Source organism: Anoplolepis gracilipes, chromosome 7 (assembly GCF_047496725.1).
Source record: "Anoplolepis gracilipes chromosome 7, ASM4749672v1, whole genome shotgun sequence".
In the NCBI taxonomy this organism is placed as follows: domain Eukaryota; kingdom Metazoa; phylum Arthropoda; class Insecta; order Hymenoptera; family Formicidae; genus Anoplolepis; species Anoplolepis gracilipes.
The window spans coordinates 10857984-10883033 of NC_132976.1; the positions used below are offsets into that span (position 1 = coordinate 10857984).

Below are 25050 nucleotides of genomic sequence, written 5' to 3' on the forward strand. Positions count from 1 at the left end.
ACGCGAGAGTGTAGTGAAATTTGATTGTTTATTCTGAAACGTTGGGCAAAGAGAAATATTACAAAATAGAGATATATAGTTAATAATATAAATAGTTAATAATTTTAACATTTGTTAATTTATGCGTACTATTATTCGTTAATTGAAAGATTTATATATTATATGTATTCTGTATGTGTGAGATTTATTATATTTATTATGAGATTTATTAATTTGATCGCGTACAAAAGCGTTACATCATTACTTAATTAGTTAATATATTCTGTTATCATCTATATACGTCAATCTATAAATAGATAAAAAATTTTTCTCTCTCTTTTTTTAATATTTTACTTAACATTAAATACATTTATTTTATACGTTACATGAGTTGAGTATTCTACTATATGCTATACAATTCACCATGATATCTGAGATTATGTAATAATATGATACGTTTCAGACTTTTCTTTTCTGTCTTATTCTTTTATTAAATAGGATTTTTCAAGTCTTCTTTCATCTACAGATGATATATAATAACTAATATAATGTTAATTTTTTAAAATTATATTTTTTAAATTACGTTTTTCTATAAGAAATTGATAGTATTGAAATTATAAATTATATACAAAATAAGAGAAACCTTTCAGGAATCAAACTTTGGAAATTTTGGAATTTTCAAAGAAATAGTAAATTTTGCAAGATGATAGATCGAATGATCCTTAGGAGTTGATCTCGATGCATTTGCGGATATTGATACTGATACTCTTGACCGGCACGACTAATCCGATTGATAATCGAGCCGCCAACTTTTCCGACGCACCGCGAGACAGGTCGATTATCATTCGGATTAAAGTCGCGTCGATGATAAGTATTAGCATCCACACATGCGTCGAAATCAATTTATGGTATTCCATGATCTCGGTCTATTATCTTACAAATTTAACTTTTTACTTAATTATTTTTCCAAAATTAAACAACAAATTAATTTTTCCAAAATTAAACAAAATCTATATAAAAGTTTGCTTGATATATTGTATATAAAACATCTAAGATTGAATATATCTGTTAAAAGTATTGGATGTTTAAATATTTGCTAAAATAGACCGTTACGAAGTGGAATCTGTGAAATCTGTTAAACGAATCTATCGGATGTGATCGATCACACTTTATTTAATTCTCGGGTCGTGTTCCAAATCGGTCGAAGTTCAGAAGAGCGTGCTCGTAACGGGCGGTGCACGTTTATGGCGAATCGATTGAGGAGAAATAGGAAGGAAGAAAGAAAAGGTTAAGAGATATTGTCTTGCAAAAATCTATTTATCCGCGTGATTTATTGTTGATATGATGATTTATCGTATATACGATTTTTCATCAAAAGATCATAGATAATTTATGAATTCATCAATACGTGAATCGGAACATGTTGCATCATGCAACAATATTGTAATCAGATATGCGGGTCCTCTGAAATGATTGAAATATATTTGAATAATGGGAATGAAACGGCAAACTATAAGAAAAAAGATATCAAATTTTTATATAAAAAAATTTTTTTTAATATTAACGTCAGATTAACGTAATTTAATAAAAAATTAAAATTTCTTATACTCAAAATATTTAATTAAGACATAATTAATATTCTTTCAATATTAAATACTTTTATAATAATTTTTTCTTTTATATTAATTTTATATTACTTTTTTCAATAATAAATTTAACATTTTTGATATTAAATTTTTAATATTAAAAATTATAAAGAAAAAAGATCTTTGTGTGTGTAGGTGTATCAAAAGAATATATTAGTGATTTTTTTATATTAGGCATGCTTATAGGTATATATTATAAAAGTTAATATCAAAATTTTTGTTTCATATTTTGATATCAGCGATTAATTAGAGTTATATACATATATGTATGCATTACGGCTGAATGCATCCAATCGATCGGCACGAATGGTCGTTGCAACTGGGTGATCAAAGCTGGTAATATTTGCAGTATATCTATTGTGGATTGCATCAGAATTAATCTCAATGAATTGTATTACATAGTTTCACACAAATTGACTTGCTTTTTATTTATTATTTAAAAGAAAGGACTGAAATATGTAGATCTTGGAAGCATTGTTTTAAATATTTTAGCATACATTTATAACATTTACAAACTCTACGTTAATAGGGAAGAATTGATTATATATCTATTAAAAAGACAAGAGTTTTAAATAACTAATTTTTTAAAATATTACTAAAGCTGTTATACATGTACGTATATAATCGTGGAAAGAAAGAGAAATATGCATTAGTAATTATATAAGTATAAAAAGTGAAAGACAATCTTAATTTATAGATTTACTGTTAGTTAAAAAGACAAATCCGTGACCTTACTAAATCATCGACGAAAATAAAATTCTCGTTTTTTTTCATCGATGATTTGGTAAGGTCACGGTCGTAATCCGCACCGACACATATACGTGATTGTAGTTTGCAAGTCAGTAAAGTATGTATGTATGTACATATGTATGTATATATGTACGTATGTATGTTTGCATACATATGTATGTATATGTGTGTATGTGTGCGCGCGATATGGCGCGTGCGTAAACACGTGAGAGAGACAAACTTTCGCGACAGTTATAAGGGAGCTACTACATATGTATATCCTTTCGCACACAGGTATGCGCGAACGAAGATGTGTTTTATAAGTAGATTTTATGAGAGTTATATGAGTTCTGAAGAGATGTTTTTTCACAGATCTTTGCCAATCTTTGATATATGTATGTCTTCAAGAAGTATAGATGCAAACTTCAATAAAATTCCTTTAGTTTGTTTAGAGAAATCAGTGAATAATGAAAATTGATTCACTAATATATATATATATATATATATATATATATTATGTTATATAATTACCAATACGTTTTTACTCTTCATTATAGATAATTTCGATTATATTAATGTAGAATTATCTTTTATATGCGATGATAGACATTTTGTTGGTGCATTTTTTCATATACTATAGAATGATCAATGCACAACTTCGTAGCTTATCCTGCAAACATCAGAGTCTGGACGTTCGATATTTGGATAGTCTGCGAGTTCGGATGTTGGCGAAATCACGGTCGCGACTACGTTGTGGTGAGAGGTGGGAGCATGCGCGCCCGTTCTATCTCTTTCTCACCTATCCTTGTCTCGGAAAACTTTCCGGTGATGAGCTTTGTTGGTCGTTTCCCCAGCAGGACGGAAAAGTTAAATGCGAAAGTTTTATCCGATATCCAGTACCTCTACGCGCCTGGAAAAAGGTGTCTACGCACATGGTTACATTCGAATTGTTCGCATGATTATAGTGGAGTGTTTCTGTTTTACGTAATTTTCATTATAAATAAAATTTGCGTATTAATAAGAGTAAAGTAAGATTTAATATGTTTCGACAACATATTTAACACTACACATTATGAATTGAAATTATATATATCCTTCTGAATATTTCTCTAATGTAATAAAGAATAACAGCAGCGTGAATTCAGGTTGGATTATGAAATTAAAGAAAAGCTACAAATATATATAAAATTATGAATAACAAAAACATTTCACAGGGATAACTGCAGAGAATAATACTAGATTCGTGTTTAATTAATTGTGTTAAATTAATTATTTAATAAGTGGGAAATATTTCAGTCTAAAAATTTCGAATTACTGAATCATTGTTAAAGTACGGATTTATTTGTTGACAGAATGGCGTCCAGGAAAACGAGGCAGAATCACTCGATACAACATCTGCTCGAGTTACCTTCGAAACGAGAGTCGAAATTACCGCGATTTCCCACGAAGGAGCACACCCAACCGCCGCCGTCCATGCCAACCCTCCGCCAAGTCCCGGTGACCGTGTTGCATCCCTCCCCGAAAAAGGTAAGTAGGACACGAATAATTCACGGATAATCCGCGACGACAGTCGTAGGAGCTCTACAATCTCAATTAAATTGCGTAAATTTTGCGTATTATTCGCACTCAGATGACATTTTTTTTGACGATTTGTTGACACAGTGTCGGTCCTAAAATCGTAAGAATAATCAAGTTTAATAATAAAAAATTGAAACAGAAGATTGTCCTATTTTTTAAGATCAATATGATTATTATTTTGTACAGAGAATAAATCATTCAGGCTCGTTAGCTCATTATCCATATATATATATATATATATATATATTTTTTTAAAGAAAAATTAAGTAATTATTTTAAAGATTTTTTTTGCAAGTAAAATATTTTTCATACATAATTATAAAATTCGTTTAATATACAGTCTTCTTTAATTTTTTATTAAATGTTCTTTAATTGATTACTAATTATACTTGTATTTGGATTCAAAGAATTTTGACAAAGTTAAATGAGAAAAACAAAGTATTTTTACACGGATTTTTAAAATTATTATTTATCAATAAGAACATAAATATCATTTTTATCTTTGGACTTATTTTGCATTTAAATTCAATCAAAAAATGATAAGGGTATCGCAAATTTGCCGCAACATGAAAAAGGTAAGATCTTTGAAGAACATAAAATGAAACGATTGTAGGGACATAAAGTGCTGACGTTTCACATTGTCACGCAGTAGCTGTTTTTATCGATCATTTCGTACGTGGGACATTGTTATTACTCGTATAAATGTCGCAAGCTTGAATTCGTAGCGCGCAGTGGAAGAGATAATTTTCAGATTTATCTCAAGTTGCAGTTTTGACGATCTTGTACTCTCGTTAATAGCATTTTTGGTCTTGTATGATTTGTTGAGCCGAGATTATACCGGTTATAGAAGAAATATATAAATGAAGTTATTACGCAATTGTATAATATTCCCAAATTATTGATATTTTTAAATAAAATATTTTAATGAAATCTGAATTTATGATCTAAATTTAAAAAAAACACTGCTTATTAAAAATATTGGCAAGTTTATATATTATTTTGGAAGGAAAATGCACATAAATTATTTAAAAGCAAAATATTATGATATAATTAAACATTTAAAAAGATGTTTCTATAACTTATTTTTTTCTAGTTATTTCTGTCGATATTTAATTAGTTATAATTATGATTCTGACAATGAAACGCAAATAATTACTTACGCAGATATGTTTCACTAGATGTATAGTCTTGACTCAACAGATCGTATAATTAATATAGTAATACTTGAAAATTTTCATTACATTTTTAATTACGTTATACCATCAATACTGAAATATTATATTAGATAGGTTCAATTGAAACGTGGACTAAAGTCATTGTACCGTAAAAGTCTCAATCTATGTTTCAGCTGAATGTATCTAATATAATTATGATTTTATCATGGTTTCACATTACTATCAGATGATGATACGTTATGACATAAAAATCTTCAAGTTTATTAATTTATTTTAATGGCTCTATTTTAATAATAATTACTTATTTGTGTTAAATAGCTCTAACATAAGTAGCTTTTATATATAGTAAGAAAAAAATTATTATTATCGTTATCTTGAGTGATTATCTTATCGACTTGCTATTATCGGCCGATAAACGAGATATCTTCGCTTATTCCACGTTAAGCTGAAGGTATTTCTCGACGTCGTTTCAATCGATACGATAAAGGCAGTTGCCGAGGAAGTAGAGCTCTTCTTTAACACCATAAGGGTTAAGGGCTAAGAGAGGGATATTAAAAAAGAAAAGAAAGAAAATATATAATTTTAATAGAATGTTTTCAAAAATCATGTACAATTATTTACTATAATTATTTCAAATTAAATATATTAATTCCTTATCAATAGAAAGGCTCTACCAAATTTTAAAAAAACAGATAATCGGTATTTGAAGTATTTTCTTCGAGTATTAGAGAGAAATTATATTATCACAATGTAAACTTAACATTATAAACAATTTGCTTGTAAATAAGTAAAAAATGACTTCTTTTTTTTCTGCATAAAATATATGTTTATATCATAATAAAAAAAAAGAATGTGACATATGAAAAAAAAAACGATACACAGTACATTGAACATAATTGCGAAAGGTTTTTCTTAAAAGCACAGATGGGCGCTTTACGGGCATATAATTTGCTATTGAAATCTTATGAATGGAGCTACAGCAGAAGCGTCTTGAACACATGCAAGATAGGCGGAGGGGAGGAGGAGTAAATTTATGATAATTGCATAAATCAGAGCTTTCCTCCACAATAATCATAATCTATTGGGATAGTTGCGCGAAGTTAGCTATTTAGCCGTCGGCAAGGATCAGGGGAAGGAGTTCGAGGGGTTGTTCTGCACGGTCCTGAATAAGATAAAGTCTTTGCTGAGACTGAAGCTAGGAGGAAGATCGTGTTCATTCTTGAATTATTGTAAATATATTGCTCTAATTGGTTAATGAAAATTAATATTTTTGACAGCGAAATATAGAATAATTAAAAAATTTAAACTATTAATTTAAAATAATAATTCTATATCAAAATTGAAGACATAATCTTTAAAATATGCAATATTAAAACATTTTCTTGTATATACGTAAAAAAACAGAAATAGATTTTTAAAAATCAATAAGAGGAACCCCAGTCTGACGAAGTTAAAAGCTAGTAAAGCAGAGGGTGCCACCAGCCACAATCCTCTGGAGTTTAGAATGTCTCGTTTAAGACTGTACCAATCTCTTACAGTTTTACTTGAATAGACAATAATATAAATATAATAATGAAATGTCTTTAATATAGATTAATAAAAATATTATTACACTTTTTTTATTATCACAAAATAATAAATTGAATTTTTTAAGACGTAAAATGTGAATTTATTTTTTAAGATAGTATAAAGAATTTTAGATTAAATATTAATTTTTTCCTGCAAAGTTTATAAAAGTTATTAATAAATATAAGAAATTAGACAGTCGTGTGAATTATTACTTTATGCGTTAATATTTTATTAAGATTGCAATTCCATCTTTAAAATTTTAAAAACATTTAGTTTACTATTTATTCGTAAGAATAAAAAATCGTATAATGATATTTTTTTATTAATACATGTATATTATAGTCATTTTACTATATTTACTATTATTAAAATCGTATAATGATATTTTTTTATTAATACATGTATATTATAGCCATTTTACTATATTTACTATTATTAAAACTCAAGCATTTAATTTGAAAAAATTATATTTATATTTCAAATTGTCTCATTTCTCTCGTCAAATGTAAATTTTATTTATTGCAAAAGGTCATATTCAATTTGACTTGCGTTATCGTCAAAAGTTTAATCACATATTGAGTCTTGCAATAGCGTGTCATACGGAAAGAGCGATTAAGGATCATATATTGTTTAGTACTTTCATAAGAACAAGTGTCACCCCAAAGTTATCGAAATTGACCCTAATATTCCCAACTTTAGTAACCAGTGATGTTAAAATGCCATCAGCTCGGCTTCTTGGCTATGGGAAATCGACGGCTGACTGTCATTTCGGAATCACTGGTGATTTCTTTATTAACGGCATGGGTCTTCGCACAGGCGTTGCTGGAATATTAATGTCGAAATCTGTGCCTCAACTTTCATGATTGTTACGGTTACGATTACGATTACGAGCAGCCGTTTCTCTTAAAGGGGAACCCTTATCCTGCATTATAATATTCTTTCGACGTACGAGATAATCTTTTATACTCTCGATACGATGATGATGGACGTTGCAATTAAGAAAGCAATTACTTTAATTAAAAATCGACGATATTTAATAAATTTTTAAGCAAAAAAGTAACATATTTTTTTATTTATTAAATTAATTAGAAATATTATAACAGATCTTGATTATAATTTATTATATTTATTATAACAGATATTGATTGAGATTAATGACATTTTCTTGATGGAGAAAGTATATAGTTAAAAAATTGACTGTAACTACTTACTGTAACTTTATAGCAAGGTAAATAAATATCTGTGTTTGGGCATGTGCTAATCTCACGGTTGGAAAATGCGGCGTTAAAATACCGGAAAGCTAGCCCTAAATCCGCTTAAGGACGCGTATTTATTACTTACGGCCCTCTGCCTCGTCTCGACCTCTGATTCACACCTTCTATATATTCGCGGAGTCACAGCAAAAACAATATTCGGTTACATTTTCTGTAAATGTAGTTTGATTGATAATATATGTCATTTTCATACGAAAGATCTATTTTTCTTTCTTTTTTTATCTCTCACTTTTTTTCAAGTTAGACGAAAAGATTAATTTCTGAAGTAATCAAATGTATGTATCTTGAATTAAATTATGTCGAATTTTGAATATACATTTTTGAGCTTTTGTATATTCCATCACCGTTTGTCGTTCGACCTGTTCTCTGGAAAGCTTACTTTTTGTATTTTGCAAGATACTGTTAGCGACTCTCTCGAGGGAACCTGAAAAGATGAAGCACAGTACCCTTTAACTTTGTCGAGCTGTCACGTTGATCGGGGTTGGAAACGAACCCTCCAATTCACTCGGTGGGAGTAGCCACGCGGTTGAGTGAATTTTTATGAATGAATGCGCGAGGATACGCAGAGATCCAAGGCTTTGGAATGTGCACCCTGTTTTCACCCCTGTACCTATATTTACGACAGTGACTCTCAGTTAAAAATTTTATCAGGCGTTTAGAAGGAAGCGATCGGGCGAGACAATTTTTTAAATTAGTCGGGCTACTTTAAGGGACGAAATTCCATATTAAAAATAGAAGCTTCCGGAATATTATTTCGGTCACTGGTACTATTTAGCGATGTATTTTTTTTTATTACCTTTCACGGCAAGCTTTTTTTTTTGCAAGATTATTTAACAGAATTTGATTAGATAATTTTTTATCGTGTATCTCATATATATATATATATATATATATATATATATATATATGTTTATTTATTTATTTGAATTGATTTTTTTACGTGTCCATAGTATATTCTTTTTTTACGCATTTCTGATCTTTTCTACAGAAATATATGAAAATAATAATTGTGCACCAACATCGTTGTACTCTTTAGCCACAGAGCGACTCTCATTCGCAAAAGGGTCTGAGGTTGAAGGTGTTAGCGGTAGTACAAAAGAAGACTTCACCCTTCATAGCTAGAGGGGAGTTTATAAAAATCGTGTCAATTAGTCCTCGAGAAAAGAAGACAAGCCGGGATACAGAGCTCGGCGAGTAAGGGCTTTTAATTCCCATTATAAAAAGATCACCAGCGGACAATTTATTTTTTAAGTACTGTCAGATGGTATTTTATAAAAGATTAGATGGCTCAAGACTTTTTTTATTTATTTTATTCTCCTTTTTTCAAAATACGTTAATTTTTATGATAAAATGAATATTTTAACAAAATAATAATTTATATATTTTATATAATTGAGAAATAATTATTTGCGAATACATACATCGACGTTTGGTAATCGTACATTTCTATTAAAATAAAATCAACTTTTCAGCATAGAAATACGAGTACCTTTTTTATAATTGTTTAATATTCAGTATTTAATATTATGATCCAATAAAGTTTTGAATTAAAATTCTATTTAAATAAAATTTGCTCAAAATTTTAAATAGAAATAGTTTATTAATTTTTCATTTTAAAGCTTAACATCCGCGAAAAATCTTTTATTTATAGTGTGATTTTATAATATTTTTATCTGAATATTTTGGCCATTTCCATATTTTTAACTAAGTAAGAATATGTGTGACAAAAAGTTTCAAATATTAAAAGAGTTCACTGTACATTTTAAATGTTTATTAAAGCAAAGACGGCTATATTTCTTATACCCAAGTTAATTCTGAATTTAACAAAATATTTATTTAACGTTAGAAAATTATTTATGCTCTTGTATCGAATACGTCGTATATTTTAAATATTAAAACGCGGAAATGTCGTTAGTATTATGTTCAATGTTCGTCTAACATTGTTAATACTGAGCGTACGCGATTATTACCGCCTTTTTGTGCTTTAATTCCCGCTTGATTGCGCAAGGAAGAGAAATGGTTTTACTTCGGGCGGATTTCTCCGTACTTGAATGAAGGTTGTGATTGCGTTCGGTGAAGAAGGGAGAAGCGTCGATCGGCCTAGGTACTGCTCCGGGTGAGGATTAGCCCGTAGGGTATTGTAACGTCGTAAATACACTCCCTTTTTACCCCTCGAGCTTTAAACCCCCTTGCCTCCATGCTCGTTTGCCTCTCTACGATCGGTAAGTTTGTCGGATATTCTCATCGACATTGGTTTTTCAATCAAAATGTGAAAGAATTCTTCTCAGGCTAATTTTTTTTCTCTTCTTTAATCGTATTTTTAATTAATTAATATTCCTAAAAATATTCCAAATTTTAATTTTAATAATGATAAGAGTTTATGTGAAAATTTACTTTATTCGATATTATTTATTGAATAATAATTTAGAATAAAGAGAGAAGAGCGGAGGCAAATAGAGAATAATTTTTAAATTTAATATTAATGTTATAAATAAAAATCTTTTTACATTAAATATCATCTACAACTGCTTTAGATTTTACAAACTTTTCTATTACAATATTTTTTAGTGCATATTTATTATATTTTAAAACAGTAATGTATCTAATATGTATAATAGCATTGACTACTTTAATCAATAAAAAAGTGAAATTATAATTATATATATCAATAACCGTGCGCACATTTTTCTCGTGTCTCTCAATCTCCTTGATGGAAGTGCTCCATTGTATTTTATACTCAATATTCGAATGATTTCCGCATAAAAAATAATGGTTCGTTTATCGATCGTAAAATTTCCCTTTACATCTCGTGCCATCACTGTTATCAAACGCGATCATGGATTATAATTCCAAGAACGTACTTGCAGGGGAGCCCTGTAGTTTTTCAAAGAGACAGAGAAAAGATTAGGGAAGGCACATTTCGACGAAGCACTTTAGCCTATGTTGTCGTCTCGATACTTATTCGGCATCCCCTGGTTCTACGTTGCAAACGATATCTCGGAGCTGAAAATCCCGGTGGCTGAGCGCCGCTTATAGCCAGTAGAAATAGAAAGGGTTCGCGAAGGGCCCCGGAAGGACTGCGGGGTTATAATGAAATATAGCCTCGTTCCGCCTCGTATAAGACTGCATTAAGATTATACGTTGGCGCGCTCCTTGGCGACCGAAGACGGTCGAAATAAACGGGACGGGGCGCGGTGGTAGAGCCGCGGTGGCTGGTGGCTAAGGGTAAAAGGGGTAAGGGATTCCTCCTACGGTGTTTTAATCAAGCCGGATTTGCTGCGGCAAGCCGTGGCTCCAACTTTCATTTTAGCGAACCCCGCCCTGACAAGCCGTGCACGAACGTTTTCGTCTACTTCTCTTCATCCTTTCTCTCTCTTTCTCTTTCTATCTCAAGTTCTCTCTCGTTCGGCAGCTCGAGATCTATATGTGTGTTTGCTCGGCATTAAAACGCTATCCCCGTTTTACGGGGACGCGTGATCCTGATCCCGTTCGTCTCCTTAAGAAGCTGCGTGATCGGAAAGGGTTGCGTTACGTGGAAACAAAATTACGTGCTTTCGTCGAGAACACGCTGTGTTGGTGAAGAAAACTTTATTGCTTTCTTCTGATATAACATGTTATTGCGTTTTATTTAATATTTTTAGGCAGACTTTACAATTTGTTAAATTAGAAAAATTTGCAGTGTAACTTAACAATAATAATATATAAATTGGCGTAATAAATTCATTAAATGATTTAATGCACAAAATACATTGTGAATGTATCTCTATGTGTATATGGTAGACTTCACCGCACGTGTTATGTGCGTACATCATGCGCATCATCGTAGATGGGTTAGCAAGTATGCCACGGGATTCGCAATAGTACATTATCGGAAAACGGTAGGGTATCCTCTATTTCTGTCCCTTTCTCGCATAACGCTTTTGCATCGCAACCGTTTCTAGTTCGCCTAGCGGAATTGTTTGCCGATCTCATCTCTCCCGCATCTCTCAGTCACTCTCAACTAACTCTCTTTCCCTCTGACACGGAGAAGCTTCGTTTATCTAAGCAATCGATGCAATTACGTGTGCTTTCTCAGTCGCTTCTATCACCGATCTATTTGTTTCAATGGCTGTAAAATCGCGATGAGTTTATTCAATCTGCACACAAATCTTTAAATAGTATTAATTGAATTGTGCAAATCTACTGGATGCAACAGAGATAAAATCTATTCAAAACTATAGTTTTTTATATACTATTTTTTAATATATAACATTATATATTAATATTTGATATATTAGTATAACAATATAACGATATATTTTTATAACACTTATTTAATGTCGAAAATTGTAAATTCTTTATAGAACCGTAAAAATCTACTATAAAAAGACAAAATTTTATATTATATAATTTTATAAATTCTTATATTTCTGAAAAAAATGAAGAGATATAACTTTTACTATTATTTTCTCTGTGGGTTCAAGTTTTTTATGAATATGTTGTCTCGTGCAAAATTATATTACATTAAGTATAGTATATTTTTAAATAAACTTTTATAATTTAAGTAAATTGAAAGAAATCTATTCTAACGAGATTTTTTAAGTCTTTATTATATTTTTTAATAAATAGTTTGTATAGCAGTATTAAAATTTAGTCGAATTAGAGTTGTATCACATTTCTTTATACTTTTCTTGCATAAAATATATGTAACGTTTACTTGTGTCAAAGCTGGCATTCTATAGGATCAAACTTTATAATTTCAAATTGCAAAGCTCATATTGTGTGTGTTTATCATTTCTATTTACAACTCGTATCAGAAGTACATAAGACTAGCTTATATTCCTAATACAGATTATTGCACCCATCCTTTCTCAGAGATGAGAGTGTCCTTTTCTTTCAGCTCGAAGCTGAATGCTAAGCCTTGGGAATCTGTCGAGACTTTATATTTTGATGCTTATTCCAATCTGGAATCCCTGTATTTATCTTTTGTACAACTGATACTTTTAGTTAAATCTCGTACTATCAACCATAAACTTTAATATTAGTCTACTTTTTTTAGACGATAACTCTTTTGATTATAATTTTTATTATACGATAAGATAAACTTTCCATTGACTGAAAATGTCTGTAAATGCTGATTATTTATGCCGGAATATTGATATATTGATTCTTTGCTTCTAATAGATTGCCTAATAAATTTAAAGTCGAGAGATTATTTTTTTGCAACGTTTGCTAGACGGACGAAAGTTTCTCACTCAGATCTAGTCTCGCTTTTAAAGATTGAAAGACTAATTGGAGACTTATCATTTCAACATTCCCGATGAGGATATATCGTGTAGGTAGAATTTGCTTCATCTTGACATGCGAGCTGGGCGTTTGGAAGGAAGGTAGGAAGGAACATACGGCAAACAATATGGCATCTGCCGCGAGAAAGCCTGGAGCGTTCCGGACCGGTCAGTATGCAATATGCTAAGGTTCTGCCAGGCTTCTACCCCCTTGTCTGACGCCGTCCCACGTCCCTTCCTCTCACTCCCTCTCAGTCTCTCTTTCTCTCTATCCTTCCTTCTGGTCCTCTATAACCTCCGAATCCTTGGGTTTGGGAATTTAATTACAGTATAGTGCCTACATTGTAACCCCAGCCGGCCCGGAAATAAACTCCCCATTGTCGCGGCACAAAGCTTCTATTTGTCACGAGACCTGGGCGTTCGACACCCTTGCGAGAGGCGCACCTCTCCCGCCACCTGCCCTTCGATATCGACCTTTGTACTGAGGCTTTGACTTACGTCGTTTTGGTCGAACGAGATCGACTTCCTCGGCCATTCGAATATAATCTGATTATAAGCGCTTTTCCGCTGATATACATTTGCAGCAATTTTCAAGTAACTCCCTCAAATATCTCTTATTATTTTCATATAATATATTGAATATTTCTTTCATTTATTTGTCATCGTTGAATATTCCGATGATAAAAATAATTTTATAATAGCTGCTAATTTTATAGTAATATTATCTTTTGTTAGTATATTGTAACGTGAATATATTATCGCCATCTTCTTTCTGTATATATATTTCATATCGTATTGCATAATTAATTAGAAACAACTATTTTGCTCGTTAAGTTTTCAAACTTGTGTTATAATAAAACTCATGCTTATAGCGTTTGCTCTCATGATTCTTCTATTTTTACTCGAAACCCCGTTAACTATAAGTATACGTTTCCTCGAACGCATAAGCTAGAACCCGTCCAAGCGCGCTCCATTCACCGTCTTATATTATAGAGGAGATTATCCGAGTAACCACAGCCTACCTTCTCTAACAATCTCCCTATTCCGCTTCTTCGCGAACTTCCATGTAATAAGTAACAACGCCATTTAATTATAAATGTTCGCATCCCTGGAACGAACTTACCTGGCTCCTACCTCAGTTTAATCTTGATCATGATGAGAGGCATTCGTACCCCAGGAACTTAAACATTTTACATGATCGAAAGAATTATCATATCATAATTTGAACGTCTCTTTGTATAAATAATTAGAATTACCATAGAATTTATACTTCATTTATATCTTTGATATATAAAAGAGCAAGCAAGAGAAAAAGAAACAGAATTTTTGTTATAATAATATTTATTGAAAAATGAAAACAATTTTGTAAGCTTGAAGTTATATATGTATATAATATTTTTATGTAAATCTTTTTTTATTTTAATATAAAATATTCACATATTATATATACATATATAGAATATTCCATATGGAAAAAAGAAATTGATTTCACATTCTTCAAGGAATCTATTTTGAAAATATTTGTTGTAGGTCTCCGGTACAAAAGTACGGTAGTCTCTTATTGTTAGTACAAAAGCAATTTCAAATGCTTTATCTTTTAGAATTTTATTATATATAATATTGTATATATAATACGAGTTTTATTTTGATAATTTGTTACAAAATTGAACTAGTTTATAAGTTCTAAGGAAAGCGCAGAGCCCTTAGTTAATAAGGCAATTTAACAATTCAAATTATGCACGTTGAAAACCTGAACTTTGAAGTCATGATGTTTTTTGACAAGTTTGAGTCTTTTATTGTATTGCCACATATTTTTGTGCGCGATGTTGTCAAACAATTGTATGGTAAAGAAATAATTTTATCGCAAAAAAATAAACTGCTGTAATTTGACGTTGGATATATGTATAGGATTTTAACGTAAACGCAAGCTAATGAGATTTTCTCGTGGATGCATTCAATGTGCTCTCGTTTTTGTTGTCGCGGAAGCTGCAGCGGTTTACGATGCAACAAAGTAGGTAATGCCAGATGCATTCAGCAACAGTTTCACTGTCGATTCCTCGACCGAAATTGCCGTCATCATCGGCCCATAAATATAAGCATAGGCGTTTCTCCATTCGCCGAAGGCTTTCCTGCATCAGACCGTAAAGCCCCCATAATTATTCACTCGTCGTTAAATCGGCCGCCTACGCGGCAGTTACGGTTTCCCGTTGGCCACAGTATACTGTGCATACTGACAACGCGTTTCCACAATGCAAGCGTATGTTACGATGTTATTAATGTTTGTTCCAGGGATATAAACCTCGAGGAATGACATCCTCGAATTACATCTTTGTAAACATAAAATATTTACCAATTGATTATACACTGCATTACACCTAACTGTTATGCATATAATCATAAAATTTAATTAAAAAAAATTGTATCTCATATTTATAAATTTTGTCGAAAACTATGTAAGAAAACTAACAGTATAAAAGAATATTTTCTTTTTTTTTTCGTTCTAAACATATTTTCAATAATTACAAAATATTGGAAAAATAAATTTCTCTAATTTTATTTTTTTATTTTTGGTAATTATATAGTTTGTAAAATCTTTATTTAGTTTGTTAATTATTTTTGTGTCTTATGGAAGTGACATGTTATGTATGACATATGTGTATATTTATGATATTTCTGATGATATTATAATTTAAGTTAAATCCATTTATGGATAAATTAAAATCAAGATTGTATAGATGAATTGGCTGTTGAGATTATAAGTAATTAAAACATCGCTTTTATCCGATCCTTTTAATTAATAGGTAGCAACATTATCTTCTCGATTTCCAGTATTGCATGTGCTTGTATTCCAATCTCCTTTGGCAGATCGTTAGAAACGAAAAGACTGGGGATGGGATGAAAGAGCAAAAAAAAAAAAAAAAAAAAAAATAGGAGCGATCAAGGGGCGCAAAAGTTTTCGATGAAATCGCGAGTACCCTCGAAACTTGCCGCTCGAAACAGTCGAGCTGGCGGATGCACGAGATTCGACGGAAAGCGAAAACCGTTTCGTTATAGGTGGATGATGTCGGCTTTTCTGGGATACGGATGAGGCGGAGAGAGGGGGAGGATCGGGACGCGCGGCGGAACGGGCCTTAATTGCCCGCGAGTTAATTAAACTGTAATTCAATCGCGCGAATTCGCCGATGTTTTATCGCGGCGCGACGCGCCGTTAAGTTCGCGCGCTCGGCGATACGCTCGTTACGGAAAGTATATGAGACCGATGCGTTTTGCGTATATTGAGCGGAGAGACGATGGTAATTCACATAGGGTGTGAATTAAGTCTGAGTGCCGTACATTAATGGAAACTCAAATTAACTTGAATTTAACATGACATTTCAAAGTAGTAATGATATTTTTTCAAGCATGTTTACTTTTCTTTTCAATGTGTCCATGACACTTAAGCTAAAAATATTAAATACAATAAATAAACAATACTAATTTTTGTATAGGTAGCAGTTTTACTCAATTAATTTTATTAATGATAATTTTAATTTCAAAACTTATTGTTAGTCTATACTTATACTTTAATCTTATTGTTACATTTCTCTGAAAGAACTAATGAAAATATTTTTTTGAAAATAAACAGTTAAATTAAAAATATATAATATGAACCTAGTATGTTAATTATGCAATGTAGTGAAGTTTGAATTTACAAATTTATAGAATTGATTTGAAATCAACTTGTGACAGATATCATCTGCGAACAAATCGGATGTCGCGCGCGAATTTAGGCAGATTACGCCAGTGGATTTCTTAGACCAGTGGCGAAGTGAGGGCAGCGAGGGCTGCTTATTGTAATTATCCCTTCGAAGTACGTACAACCTACCCTTGGCCAAGGCCCCCTTTCGCACACGCTCCCGGGCTCGATTGTTCTTGCTCGTATGGCAACGTGCGCCACGTCTATGAAATTAAGCGTACCACCCTTCTTGCCGAAAACGCGCCTGTTTCGTCAAGATCTCTCTTCTCCCCTTCGCCTCTCGGTCCGTCACTCCTCGCCTCCCACTCGCGTATCCAGCGCCCTTAATTTCTCCAAGATAATTGCTGCCTCGTCTCCGCTAAACCGTCGCGATAATCGAGGCGTCGCGAAGCTACGGCGATTGATGACTTCGCTCGCGCGCGTGAAACGCAAAACGAAATTACATTCTTTCGAAAGTCCTGTCTCATCCTTGGCAATTACTCAGTCAGGGAACCTCCTCTTTTCTCTCCCTCCAGAGTAGTCAGCCTCGTTACTCGATCCGTAATTTGTTACTTATCTCGAACGAAACTTTCGATCGCCCATGTCTCCCGGGATATGTAGACAAGGTTTTGTCGCTCTTAGCGATAAAGGAGAAATTTAAAACAAGCTAATCCATAAGGAAATATTATGCGTTTCTCATTGATAATAAAATAGAAAAATTAATTTAATTTTTTGTTAATTGTGATATTTAAAATAATTTTGTCGTATTATACAATTTATTTATATTGTTAAAGTAAAGTGAATAAAATCTTGAAATATAAGGTAAAGATTATTGTTGTATGTATATACTTTGTGAGAGAGGGGATGAATCTATTAAAAAACTTGGTGATTTTTTTATAGTCATCTTCTCAAATATGTTTTGTTACGCACGTAGCGTATGTCGCGTTGGAATTTATCGGCAAACTTGCATATGCAACGGAGGATGGAACTTTGGTGAAACGTTCGTGTCCGTCCTCTTTTTTTGACCGGATATGTAGATCACGTACATTTTTCGCGAAAATCATGCGGCGAATTCGCGCCACGTACCGGGTCATGCACTTTGTTGGAATGTTTGACTTCGCGTCGGATACATATTTCAATCATCGTGGTCGAAGAAGCAAGGGGACGTGGGGTGGTTGTTTGCTGGTGACCAGAATTTAATATTCATCCAATCAGGGGGGCAAACCTACCGCGCCCGAGGGTGTCGCTTCTACCTCTCCTTCTCTCCCCATCTACCTTTCGTTTCCTTTCGAATATTTGTTCTTTTAAAAAAGACTGAATAGAAAAATTTATGATATTTGTGATGGATATTTGTTCCAGTGCATATCAAGCGGACATTCTTAAGAAAATTTGAAAAAAAAAAAAAAAAAAAACAAATTGATTAAAAATTGTTTTTATATTATAATTTTGTATCTTTAATTTTTTATGATTAAGACAGGATTGTTAATAATATAGAATATTACAAAAGTCAGAGAAATGAAGGAAAGTAGAAATAATGTAAAATATTGGTCGAGTTAAATAATGAGAAAATCAAGGAAAGAGTGTATTCTTCTCGAGCAGACTTCTAGAGTTTTCAATTATGAAACGTTATCTCATAGATAAAATTGAGTATTACTTGCATTTTTGATTAATAATAATTGCAGATTTTTTTCTATTGGAATTTATTAATCCTGATACCTGAGAAAACTGAAAAGATCTTTCAAATTCGATTTTTGCAACAATTATTTAAATAAAAAACGCATGTATCATAGTCATATTATCATCTTCTCTTGTTCTGACTGTTAAATTATATCGATGTTCGGATGAGACGCAGAAAGAGAGCACGCAAAGTGCACGTCAATAGAATGCTTGGCTAGCCGACATAAAGGGTAATATAATTTGCATTATGCTCGCGGTAGGGCGTACCCTTGTTTCGTAAGCATTGCGGAGCAAACTCAGTAACAAACCCGCGGATTCGTTCGATCAAACTTAATTAGCGCCGAATTCCAGACATAATTAAATCCGACCGCCGTGTAATTTTGCGTAGCTAGCTCATGAGAGATGGCGGTGTAGAGGGGAACGAAATGTAAAAGAGAGGAAAAGCTTGCGGATTTAGAAGAAAAAATATAATAAAAGTTCTATTTATAAAAAACCCTAATCTTAATCTAAAAAAAGATAAATAGTAATTGCCATTTTTGCTACATGTTATATAATATTTTTTTCGATTTTTAATTTATGAATTTAACGAATTTTATAATAATTTATCTTAAAGTTTATTTTTATTAAAATTTCAATTGCGATTATCCGACTTTTATCACAAAAATAACGTATTTTTATAAACTATTGTACTAAACTATGCTAAGATTTCGTGTGATTCTTCTAAGTAGAATAATAAATGTAGTCGACAATATTACAGCATCCTGTAATACATGGAACAGAGGCAGAGAGAAAGAGTGAGAGAAAGGTAGAGAAATTCCTTGAATGCTTTCATAGTTTACAAGGTAGCCCCAACGTTCTTCGTTACACCCTTTCCTTTTTGATGAGATGGTATGCTGGTTTATTTACAATATATTCTTACATTAATTATAAGAAAATGTTATCCTGCGGTTGTCTACGTAAGAAGTAATATTTAAATAATAATAAAACTTTTTTTTGTATTTTACAAACTATTTTAATAATTTGTTAAAAAATATATTTTATATATTTACATTTTTTATGCGCATTATAATGAGAGCTTATTGAACTAAAAAACAGTCTACTGCCCAGAAAAAGCTGGAATTCTTTCTCCTTTCTAGGGATTTTCTTTCGTATCCGAAAAAATCAAAGAAATCTTATTTTATTGGGATTCTTTTTTGATAAATGTATAATAAAATTTTTTAACAAATAATCATAAAATGTACGTCATGTAGAAGTAATATCTAAAATTATCAGTCATGTATATGATCAAATATTTTTGGCAATTATATTTTTTCGTTTTGAGCTAAAACTTTCGGTCAACGATCCTTATCCTAATAACAAACAACATTAATCACTATAACCCCACGTTGCAATTACCATGATGGTGCTGGTTTAGCGTTAAAGGCAAAATAGGGGACTTTGTGGGACATAAAATCAGAATCAAGGGGATCCGCTTTCTTATAGCCTGTAGTCATATTCTTGCCAATGGCGCTGACTTTATTATTTTCATTACATGCGAATACAAAATTATATGTATGTAACATTTTGTTTGTGTTTTAATCGTTAATGATTTTTCTCTTATTGTTGTTTTATCGGTCATTGTCTCTTTTTATATTTCACCGACTATTTTATATACCAACGCGTGAAATTTACTGATTACTTTTCGTCGTTCTACTTTAACGAAAAAACCGTAACCAACTCTTTTTAGCTAATTCGAGTACGAAAGAAATCACGCGACAAAACTTCGCTCCGTGACTCAGAGAAGTTGAAGGGTAGTTAGAACATGAAAAAGCAACAAACATATCTGTGCTGCATAAAACAACTTAGGGTATATAGAGCGGACTTGAAAATTGGAAAGGACGTTCTCTTGTCGCCTGTTCTTTCTCTTTTTCGGCAAATTTTTAGGCGTTAATGTCTTTTTCATTTCGTAATTTCGTCGTCGTCCCTTTCGCTTTGTCTTCCAATGTGATCAATGAACGGCGCAGATGCCGTTCCGGATTGTTTCGGAGTATTGTGCACCTAATCGCCCACCCTGTCACTTTGACCGCATCCGAGGGACTAGTCCCAGGATCTCTCGGGACACGACGTCCCATAAATCGAAAGTTCGAACTCTCCCCCGACGGGTACCGCGTGTCTCGACCGTCCTTATCGACGTATTCTTGCGTTAACGTAAGATCGAGCGGTGATTCGCCTCTGGCTAGTCTTCGCCAGATGCGAGATTACTGCTGGACCATCGAAGATCGAACTTCCTCGGGGCATTAAATCATTATAATATATTAGCATGTTTACATCTCTGGAGAATTATATACGCTATTGCGTGTTATATCCTTGCAGATATCATTAATTATATATCCGTTTCTTTCAAGATATTTTTTATGACTTGATGATGAAACAAAAAATATGATCATATGTGTAGATGCAAAATAATTTTTTAATTTTATTTTTAAGTCATGAACGACAGTAGTTTTTGTTCCAAGATATTAATATAAATTGAGTAATTTGAAATAGAAACACTTAGATTCTTGATTCGTTAGTTAATGAGTCATGAGACATTTTTAAAGAGAAATATCGTGATTGTAATTTCGGTTTCATCGACAGCCAATCGTTTTCTACGTCGGCGATCCAAGAATCTTGGAAAATCACAGAGGGTGTTCAGCCCCTCTTTTCGTCAGCCATAATAGTTGTAGGGGCCAGATGATGGGAGGAAGCAGGGATGGGGGTGGCATGCGCTCGCCGTCGCAGAATCCACCTCCTGTCAAGTTTAAACCCGCTACGTGACTAAGTTGCAAGCGGCCTGCTAAGATGTCCTGCTAATTTATATGTTCGCGTTAACTCGCGCCATCCCCCTTGTACACCGCTACATCCCGCGTTCTCTCTTACATCCCGCCGAGGGAGAGACGAGGAAGGGATTCGCGGAGGAAGCTTCTGTGAGAGAGGGCACGGGACGCATAAGTAATCGCCGCTATCGTGCCCGGCAGATGCGCCAAAGATTCGTTGCTTCTGCTCGTGTAACCGCAGACATAATAGGATCGATCTCGTTATGTTATAAAAATGATTGAAAAGCTCCATTTTGAGTATTGCTTATACATATTTTGTTAATTTAACTTATCACATTTTTCCAACATTATTTGTAGTACAAAGAATGGTATATATTTAAGTCATATTTTTAATAAAACCAAATTAATATAAAAATTCTATTACAAATTTATTGTGTAATAGTTTTTGTAGTTAATTAAATTGTTGTGTAAATAATATAATTCTAGAAAAAAATAGTACTATGTATAATTTTTTATTTGAATGATGAAACTGTTTTCTTTTTGCTACTTTTATATATATTTTTTTAATTTCTGTGATTTAAGTGTATATCATTTTCATTCTTAATCATTTATTTTTGGAAATCTTACTAAAAATTATAAAAACAAAATCGAGAAATGGAATAGAGGTTAACAACATCAGTAATTACACAACAGTAATTTTGTTAAAAAATAAAAATAATTTGTATGAGATTTTAACACAAAATTGAGAAACTAATTAAATTTATTTAGCAGTATAAAAATTATTTCGATACTAGAGAGAAAGAAAGAACTCTCTTTATTCTATTTAATATATATTTATTCTTATCTATAAGACCAAATGAAGTGATTTTAATGCCGATAAGTTATATGATAATTCGAAAGCATAAAAAAAGATAAAAACGATCTGTCGAAAAACCGATTGATACCTGTAAATTCCATTTTTGTAAAAAAAGGATTTGTCCAAACTCTGAGATCCTTTCTCATGCGCAAAGGAATTAGAGATCATCAAAGGAATCACGTTTACTTACCTGACAGGGTTAGGTTTATGGAGCACGGATGCTGGTCCTTAGGGCGAACTTTACGGTCGAACCTTGAGGAGGTAGAACCGCAGAAGCTTCGAGGTTTGAGCCTTACGTATCCTGATGAATCGTTTGGTGCACAGAACTCCTTTGAAACGTTCTCTAGACGACCATCCTTCATTAGGCTTAATCGGAGAGAAACTCCGCAACAACTTGTTTGAAAACTTAAAAAAAAAATTCTCTATCAATTAAACATTGTCGTGTCATTTTCATTTTCATATAAATTCGTAACTTTGTCACGACACATTTATCGAAATTCTTTTGTCCAGAAGTCTATCTTTTTTTTATCTTTGACTTTTCCGTAAAAAAATATTTGTTGTTGCGGACAGAATCTCAAATACATAGCGATGGTTGATTTCAATTAGAAGCCCCTATGCTCCATACGTTTTCGGTTGCTCGTATCGAATGTAACAGACGCCCACATGCTGAACATGCATCCGCGCGTGAATATTTGCCTAAGTGATTGCTCGCCTTGAGACGACGACGAGGACGAGGACGAGAACGAAGACGTTCGTTCCAATCGGGTGTCCACACGTCCGTCTGACCATGTCTATAGCTTCTCTACTCGCGGTCCCTCCTGGCACGTAGCACACGAACAACTTTGTACTCAGAGTTCCCGCTCGCGGACGGCTTGGCGAAACTTAGAACGGCCTTTTCGAGCGGTGAAAACGAAGGATTTTCTCTCTTTTTATCTACCTTTCCTGCATTTCGTTTCTTCTTTTCTCTGGTCAGTTGCCAACGATGTCGGCATGTGACGTTTACAGACGTTCTCGACAGGTTTTTTTATTTTTCGCTCTTGTAAGTGTGAATTACACCGTAATTGAACGTAAAAATTTAATAAAGTATTTTTTTAGTGTTATAAAAAAATTTAAATATGACTTATGTTGAATAGTGAGAAATTGCTACATTTTTATTATTTATGTAATACATCTAAAAATTTAATTATACTTTTGCTTATATAAATATTATATAAATATTTTTATATAATAATTATATAAAAATTTGACTACATACATATCTTATAATATGTCTGGTTCGTATATGAATTTATGGCGTATGCACTTTTTAATGAAACATTTATTAAAAATATATATTCTCTTAATTATCAGATTTAACGCATAGATTTGTACAAATCTCAAGCAGTAAAGACGCATTTTAATGTTGAAAAAAATATGCACGGAATAAATCGTTCTCATATTGTCATGGTAAAAGGATTTTCGACTCCCTCTTTTGGATGACCTTCCACCTCAAGAACTGGTTTTCATTCGACGCGTAAGCCGTATGTCCAGTTCTCCGCATAGGATCGCGCGATTCGTAAACCCTTATCAAAAGCGAGTCCCGTCGAAGCTTCGGCGGATCTCGAAGGCATCGATTCCCTTCGTCCGTCTCGCGCGCGCTTTTAGCCTGCTTCTCCTTGTTATAAATCATGAAAGCTGCGGGGTAGTGGCGGTGGTAGTTCACCCCTGTGTATACTAGCGCCGCCGGGTGGGCTCCGTATCCAGATCGTAGGGTGGCTTCTTTTGGTCCAGACGGGATTCAGGGACAGAAACGACGTCGGCAGCAAGAAGGGGCGCCCCCGTCGATGGAGGCAAGATCAGTACATTACAGATAAAGCGAACGACTCCGGTAGTCCGGGACTTTTTTAAGCCATAAATTTGGCGAGCGGGCAAGAACGAGAGCGGGAGGGGGTAGAGGGGAAGGACGACATTGCGAGAGAAGTGTTTGCCGAACTGGTTCCTTCCTTCCTAACTCAATTGCTACGACGCGGTGATCTATGATGGTCGGGGAGCAGTGAAATCACAGACCCGCGTCCTCGTGCCCCGGATTTTTGCCACTCCAACAGGAGGGTTTCCTTATTTCTTTCCAATGCCGCGCTGAACTCGCGCAACCGCACATGTTGCGTTTTCCTCCTTGCATTCTGCTCCGATTGATCAGAACGAAGGAAGAAGTATTATAGTTTGATTTAAGAAGACAAATGTTATTTCATATCTTTTTCTCGAGTAGATTGTTATTTGGATATCTCAAGAATCATTATTTGTAGTTTCGATTGAATTCGAGGAATTTACGTTCGAAGAAATCTTCATCGAAAAAACTTATAAGAAATTGTATAATAGGAATACGTAGAGGAAGAGAGAGAATTCGTACTATTTGTAAAGTTTTTACTTGAGATGAGATGCCTGACAATTTTCTTACTTGGTGCCATACATATATATAATATAATTTTAACTAATTTCTCTGTAAATAAACATCACTCTTAATGAAGATGCTTGCATAATAGAAATGATTACAATATAATATTTTTAAATTAAAAATTAGCAGACAATATTTTTTTTCAGCAGATATTTTCGAGAAGTTAATATTTATATTTTGGTTAATTTTTTCACCTAACATTTCTTATCTATGCCATTTACTGAGAAATATATTAATATAATTACATAAATTTATTCTGAATTTTTTGAAATGCTGGAAGAATTATTTTCAGTATCTACAAATTTGAAATTAATCTTACGATTTGTAGTTTATGTTACGCTATAAAAAATAAATAATATAAG

The 25050-nt window shown here is 32.7% G+C and overlaps 1 protein-coding gene across 11 annotated transcripts in view; it reads left to right on the plus strand.

Moving 5' to 3' along the window:
• LOC140668098 (uncharacterized) overlaps nucleotides 1-25050 on the plus strand; it is a 288817-nt gene that overhangs the window by 14981 nt on the left and 248786 nt on the right. For 8 of the 11 annotated variants that reach the window (XM_072896700.1, XM_072896702.1, XM_072896701.1 and 5 more), the window contains exons 1-2: nucleotides 3168-3274; nucleotides 3707-3881. In XM_072896700.1, coding sequence (XP_072752801.1) covers nucleotides 3183-3274; nucleotides 3707-3881 — 267 coding nt within the window. In that variant the 5' untranslated portion in view covers nucleotides 3168-3182. Of the gene's footprint in view, nucleotides 1-3167; nucleotides 3275-3706; nucleotides 3882-25050 lie in introns of those variants that run through there. The other 3 variants (XM_072896707.1, XM_072896709.1, XM_072896708.1) reach the window with 1 other exon arrangement.